The sequence below is a fragment of the Colobus angolensis genome, unplaced genomic scaffold, assembly GCF_000951035.1.
Source record: "Colobus angolensis palliatus isolate OR3802 unplaced genomic scaffold, Cang.pa_1.0 Scaffold1, whole genome shotgun sequence".
NCBI classification, from domain to species: domain Eukaryota; kingdom Metazoa; phylum Chordata; class Mammalia; order Primates; family Cercopithecidae; genus Colobus; species Colobus angolensis.
This window is the reverse complement of record NW_012110918.1, coordinates 10,145,902-10,153,091: the sequence shown is the minus strand read 5'-3', so window position 1 is coordinate 10,153,091 and position 7,190 is coordinate 10,145,902. Positions and strand designations below refer to the sequence as shown.

General features: G+C 51.6%; 1 protein-coding gene across 2 annotated transcripts in view; it reads right to left on the bottom strand.

Annotated features, from left to right (window-relative positions):
* Positions 1–7,190, bottom strand: part of CD300A (CD300a molecule) — a 19,001-nt gene that overhangs the window by 5,906 nt on the left and 5,905 nt on the right. Inside the window, exons 2-4 of one of the 2 annotated variants that reach the window (XM_011937665.1) lie at positions 5,493–5,831; positions 4,657–4,810; positions 1,819–1,913 (exon numbers count right to left, since the gene is read on the bottom strand). In XM_011937665.1, the coding sequence (XP_011793055.1) occupies positions 1,819–1,913; positions 4,657–4,810; positions 5,493–5,831 (588 nt within the window). The remainder of the gene's footprint in view (positions 1–1,818; positions 1,914–4,656; positions 4,811–5,492; positions 5,832–7,190) is intronic. The other variant, XM_011937735.1, reaches the window with a different exon arrangement.

The following is a 7,190-nucleotide window of genomic DNA, read 5'->3' as shown; positions in this document are numbered from 1 at the left end:
CCTGGGTGGTGGGGGGTCGAGGCTGGAGCAAGCCAAGATCATGCCACTGCACTCCAGCCTGGGTGACAGAGTGCGACTCTGTCTCAAAATAAAAAAAAAAAAGAGAGAAAAAGAAAACAAGAAATCATAGATGCATTTATAAAGGCATAGAAAAAAAGACTGGAAGGACATACCTCAGGTGCCAGTGGCTGGTTTTCTCTAGGTGGTGGGGTTTTTAGTTATCATTGATGATGGGGGATTTATTTCCTTCTTTGTGCTTTTACTCATTTTTCAAACTTCCTACAATAATCACATACATCCTTCTTAAGGGAGGAGTGAGAGCCTTTCTGGGTGAAAGGGCACAAAGGAAACCGAAAGGGACTCAGAACTCAAACAACCCAGTGGCGTCCACGTGCGTGCTGAAGTTTAGACTGGGGTTGCCAGAAAATGACATAAGCAAAGCAGACGGGAAAGAGGAAGTGATTTTCTTCCCATACACCCTGTACAGATCTACTGTAGCTGATTTCTCCCCCAAAAGCCTGGGCTCCACGGGAGGCACTGGGGGTGCATGTGAGCAATGCTCCCCACCAAGTATGCACCAGCCTATCCTGCAGCTATGGGTGGGACAGGATAACCCCATCTCTTCCCATCCCAGTCTCACTGCAGTCTTGGAAGGCTTTGGACAAAGATTTCCCTGAGAATCTTCTGCCCATGGAATCTTGAATTCTCCAAACAGGGAGGAAGTTTCAGGCTTACACTTGACCTTGGCCAGGAATCTGCTCTCCTAGAGGACTGGTGGCCACACCTCCACTTGTTCCTCCGTTCCTGTGCTTATTCAGTTCGCCTATCAGGTATTTATTGAGCACCTACTTACTGAGTGCCAAGAGTTCTTGTTCTCTCTTTTAATCTGAGCTCAGAGGAGCGCAGCTGGACTAGAGGTTGCCTGGATCCCCCTGGGGTGCCCATTGTGGCTGGAGATATTGAGTAACACATTAATTTGATGAATATTGGTTCTGTACCTCCTTGAAGCACACGCCTGTGGGAAGACAGGTGAGGACGCCAGCAATGACAATCTGGTTTCCAAAAGGCTGTGACAGCAGAGTTATAGCCAGGAGGGGTCCCAAGTCACTCTTTGGAGTCAAAGAAAAGGTCCCAGAGAAAAGAAAGTCTGAGGACCACCATTGGAGTCCACTGGGAGTGAGCTGGGGAGAGAGGGCAGGGGAGGCCCTCCAGGTGTCCAGAGCAAACCCAGAAGGAGAGGAGAGGCTGAGGTTGAGGCTCTCATTAAAGAAGATATAAGAAGTTGGCTTCCAGGGTGCACGGATGGGGAGAGGGAGGTGGGGAGGGCCAGATGATGGAGGGCCGTGACTCCTGGAGAGACCTGGACTTTTAATGGTGGGGGAGATCATGTAAGGGTTTATTTTACTGTATAGACACGGGGGTCTTGTTGTGTTACACAGGCTGGTCTTGAATTCCTGGGCTCAAGCAATCCTCCCATCTCAGCCTCCTGAGTAGCTGGAACTACAGATGCACATCACTGCACCCAGGTCACCATGCCAGGGTTTTAAACAGAAGAGGATCATTGCTTCATGGGCCAGCCACCCTTGGGCTGCCAATGGGAATGCCTGCTGCTAGGGAGCCACCTCCCACAGCCTGTAACCACCACGCACAAGGATGCCTCCTCTGGGACCTGCTCTGTAGGATCACCCAGGGTGTACGGTCTGGGTGTCGCATTTGATAGCAGTACTGTGAGACGAGGACATAGCTTTGAAGATGAGTGTCTGTGGTCAAGGCCTGACCACCCCAGGTGGGGCAGAGGGGTGTGGGGAGCCAACTCACCTTTGATCCGTTTCTGAAACATCCTCCAGGCTAGCAGGGAGGCCCCCATCAACAGAAGCAGCAACAATGCCAACAGGGAGAGGAGCAGCGGGAGCCTGGAGGAGGCACAGGGTGGTGAGGGTGGGGCGAATTGCCTTCTCCAATTAATTTTTTTATTTTTATTTTTATTTATTTATTTTTGAGACAGGATCTGGCTCTGTTACCCAAAGGAGGCTGGAGTGCAGTGGTGATCATGGCTTACTGCAGCCTTGAACCCCTGGGCTCAAATGATCCTCCTGCCTCAGCCTCCTGAGTAGCTGGGTCTACAGGCACAGGCCACCACGGCTAATTTTTAAATTTTCTGTAGAGATGCAATCTTGCTATATTGCCCAGTATGGTCTCAGACTCCTGGGCTCAAGCCACCCTCCTGCCTCAACTTCCCAAAGTGCTGGGATGACAGGCATGAGCCAACATACCTGGTCTCCTTCTCTAACTTTTTAAGTAGATAGATACGGTCAATTAAAAAAAAATAGACAGTATAAAGCTTCCTTTCTACACACCCCCCATTTACACATTCCCCAATTTCCCCATATACACACACATGCTGTTCTTACGAACCTTCCAGACTTTATGTGTATACAAGCAAATACAAATGTACGGGATTTCCCTTCTCTTTTCACACAAAGGAGGCCTCCTCTAACACTATTCTGGTTTTACTTTACAACACATCTTAGAGGTCTTTCCATGTCAGTGCATAAAGAAGTCCCTCACTCTTTCCTATAGCTGCAGGGTATTCCAACACATGTATAGACTGTGATTTATTTAAATGTTCCCTCTGAATGGGCATTTCCTCCAGTCCTTTGCAATGGTAAACGTTGCTTATAAATCACCTTGCAGCTCCACCTTTTCACACCCGACCAGGCAGCAGCAGATTGACCAGGAGGCTGACGCAGCCCAGCTTCAGGCCCCTCCATTGCTTGGGCCCCTTCCTGCATGCCTACGTTTGCATTCATAATTTTGTCATATTTTTCTTAGATTACCCACCCAATAACCCACCCTGCAAATTGCACAACCTTCAGGCCCCACAGAACCCAGTGCTGCCACCTATGCGTCTCTACAGGGTAAGCTTCTGGAAGTGGCAGGTTCAAGCCTGAACTTTGCCTTGTCTTATATGTTGGCAGAAGCCTGTAGAGGGGTTTCTGGGTGTTGTCTAGTAAAGAATCTGGCTGGCCTTTGTCCCCAGCTCTTAGGAGGGAGGCTCTAAATCCTTGGAATTTCCCAAGAACTAGGAGTGTCTTTGTTGTTCATGAATCACACCTGGACTTTGGTAAGAGATGAGACAATAGGATGGGGCTGGTCACCAGAAAGACCAACCACGTAATTAGAGATTTGGAGCCCTGAGCCGGCTCAACCTCCCAAAGAGGGATTGGAGGTGGAGACAGTTCAATCACATCATACCTATGTAATCAAACCCCAATAAAAACTCTGGACACCAAAGCTTAGAGGATCTTCCTGGTTGATAAGTATATTGAGGTGCAGCGGGGAGGGTGCAGGTGATGCTCCCTGATTTTAGCTGGAGAGGGCACAGAAACTGTTTGGGATCCTCCCAAGCCTTGTCTTATGTGTCTCTACATTGGCTGGTCCTCATCTTTATCCTTTATCCTTTATGATAAAACTGTAACTATAATACTTTCCAGAGTTCTGAGTCTAACAAATTATTGAACCTGAGGGGGTCCTGGGAACCCCCAAATTTGCAGCCAGTTGGTCAGAAGTGTGGTGGCCTGGGGATCCCCAAAGTTCAACTGGCATCTAAATCAGGGCGGTCTTGTGGATATGGAAGCTCTTCACCTGTGGGGTCTGCACTAACTCTGGGTAGCTAGCACCAGGATTGAATTGTGGGGTTTTGGGCTTGAATAGGGAGTCCGTGAATCCCAGAAATGGTTTGTGACTGCACGTGTTTTTCTGAGGAGAGTGTCCCTAGATGTCAGATTCTATGTGGGGTTGGTGACCCCCCAAAGAGGTTAAGAACCACTATTTAGAGAGGAGAACTCAAGGCTTTGGAGTCACATAAACCAGAATTGGAAGCTTAGCCTTAGCCTCTTGTAGCCACTTGACTGGGCAAATTGCTTAACCTCTCTGAGTCTCTGTTTACTCATCTGAAAAACAGGGATTGATGTGGGTTGGCTGTGTCCCCACCCAAATCTCATCTTGAATTGTAGCTCCCATATAATTCCCATGTGTTGTGGGAGGGACCCGGTGGGAGATAATTGAATCATGGGGGTGGTTTGCCCCACACTGTTCTCGTGGTAGTGAATAAGTCTCACGAGATCTGATGGTTTTATAAGAGGAGACCCCTTTTGCTTGGTTCTCATTCTCCGTCTCGCCTGCTGCCACGTAAGACATGCCTTTCGCTTTCCACCTTGATTGTGAGGCCTCCTCAGCCATGTGGAACTGTGAGTCCATTAAACCTCTTCCTCTTTATAATTTATCCAGTCTCGGGTATGTCTTTATCAACAGTGTGAAAACAGACTGATATCGGGAATGACGATAGTACAGGGCTGCAGTGAAGGGCAAATGAGAGCACTCACGTGAAGCATCTAACACGGTCCTCCTAGGATGTCACCAGCCCTCAGTAACTATCAGTTTCCTTCCATCTGCCCCCCGACTTCTCCCCGATCTGAGCCCCCTTCCAAAGCCAAGGGCAGGTCCAAGCCGGGGTGTACAGACTGTGGCTTCCAACCTGGGCCTGGGGCAAAGGGAGCGATGCACACCTGTGGCTGACCCACATGGCTGAGGTCCCCGCCCTGGGCTCCTCCCCGCACAGGGCCCCCTCCATGTCTCAGGGGCTAGGGTGCTTACTGTGAGCTCACGACCTCCTCATTTTCCTTCCGGTTGCTGGTACTGTGGGTGGCACTCACTGCAAACATGGAAGTGGATGATACAGATGGAAATACAGTTGTGATTGTTGAGGTCTTGGCTGCAGTGATGCTTGTAGGTGGCATTGACGTTGATGCTGGTGGCAAAACCACATCATCAGACCCAGGGAGCCGTCCTCTGGCTCTCCCACCACTCAGGATGCCTTTTTGGTTTGATTTCACACAAAATGTCCACTCAGGAAGGGGGCAGGTTGCAGGACCCTGTGGCCAGAGTCTCTCCAGGACCCTCCTGGGCCAACTGGGCATTTCTGAAGAGGACGCAGGTGCCACTCCCAATGGTCCTGATTTTCCATCCTGCTGATGAGGGTCCAGGTCTCCTGCAAGCCTCCCTGCTGCAGAGGAGTCTGTCTACACTGCAAATCTGACCCATCTTGTGCTAAGGCTCCCCCTGAGGGCAGCAGCTTCCCGTCTGGCCCCCTCTGTGTAGCCTCTCTGTGCAGCCCCACCCTTCCCCCACGCAGCTGCACTTCCATGGAGCTGAGCCACAGGTGCGCTCCTGGCTCCTTCACAGGCAATGCTCTCTCAGCCCCCCTGTCAGCGGACCCTCCCCTTCTTCAATACTGGGCAGACATGTCGGCTGCTCCAGGAGAGACGCCCTGACTGTGTTCCCCTGGCCCCCACCTCTCTCTCTCTCTCTCTCTCTCACACACACACACACACACACACACACACACAGTCGGCTTCACGTCTCTGACCTGATTCCTGCCCCAACAATTCCAACCTGAGCCTGTTTAGGCGCTGAGGGAAGGAGGGGCTCACCTGGCAACACGGACACCTCAACCTGGACATAGGGATCATGAAGGTCTTGGAGCCACGGTGTATCCACCCCACACCAGTATGTGCCTGCGTCCTCCTCTGTGAGGCTCTCCAAGGTCACTGTGAAGCTGAGATTTGCAGGACAGTCCCTGATGGACACTCTGCCTTTCACTTTTCCTGCTGGCTTTTTGGTCTCCACAATCTTGTCACATCGGAGAACCCATGGTGATCTGCACCAGTATTTGTTGAGAGTCTTGTGTTTCTCCTCATACCAACACTGCACGCTCAGGGATCCCCCCACGGGGCCGTACACGGTGCCGGGGCCTCTCAGAGCAAAACAGCCTGGAAAACACAAGCCCGAGTCCTGGCTCTTCCTCAGATAAGCCTGGTCAAGGGTGCCCTGGGGTCAGGGCCGCATGGACCCTGGGGGTGTGGAGGAGGTAGTGGCAAGCAGGCAGACCTTGTCCACCCAGAAGCGGGGACTGAGAGGCTCCCTCCATGCACAGGTGGAAATGGGACAGAGGCTTTCCATGGAGACTGGAAGAGCTCAGGCTGGGTGCCCTGGGGTCACCTCCTCCAAAGATTCCCCGACTGCACATCAGCACCCCCAGCCCTCAGCCCCTGACTCCTTCACCTCATATCAGCTCCATCAGCCAGAATTGCACCTTGAACATTCTCTTTTCTGCTCTCCCACCCCCAAGATTTTGCTCATAGCAGCCTCTTTCTCCAGCCCCCTGCCTCCTTTCCCTTACCCTTCCCACCCCTCACCCACCAGGGGCCTCCTGCTTCCAAACCTGCCAGGACCATGAGAACTCGTGCCTCAGCACCTGCCCTCCCAGGAGGGCCACCCCAGCTCTGGGCACTCCAGCAAGAGGAAGATCAGCCCTCATATTGATCTGGTCCCACCAGGGGGGCAAACCTGGGCAGTAATGGGGTAGTCAAGCCATTTTAACAAGAATACTGGCTGGGTACAGTGGGTCACGCCTGTAATCCCAGCACTTCGGTAGGCAAAGGCGGGTGGATCACTTAAGGCCAGGAGTTCAAAACCAGCCTGGCCAACATGGTGAAACCCGTCTCTACTAAGAATACAAAATTTAGCCGGGTGTGGTGGTGCACACCTGTAATTGCAGCTACTGGGGAGGCTGAGGCACGAGAATCTCTTCAATCCCGGAGGCAGAGGTTACGTTAAGCTGAGATCGCGCCACTGCACTCCAGCCTGAGTGACAGAGCAGAGACTCCTTCTCTCGAGTCACAAACACAGAACGCTCACTGACAAAAACTTCAGTTCATCCTGTGTCTTAGTTTGCCCAGCTCTCCTAGACTTAAATCTCAGAAATAAATGAGCTTCCTTGAAAATTATGTCTACCATTTTCCCAAATAATTCTCAGATGCAAAGCGGGGAGAGTAAGGTGATGGCTCAAAGCTAGTGTCGGCCGCCAAGCAGAGGACACATGGCCCCTGCCCAGGGCAGATGGGCATGTGCCCGCTGGGCAGTTATGTGTGCAGAGTCTCACTGCCCTTGTAATTCTGTGGCCCTATATGGGCCGGGGATGGCGGGAGGAGGGCTTGTTCTCCTTTCCTCGGGTTAGAACTTTTTTTTTGAGGTGGAGTTTTGCTCTGTCGCCCAGGCTGGAGTGAAATAACAGGATCTTGGCTCACTGCAACCTCCACCTCCCGGATTCAAGAGATTCTCCTGCCTCA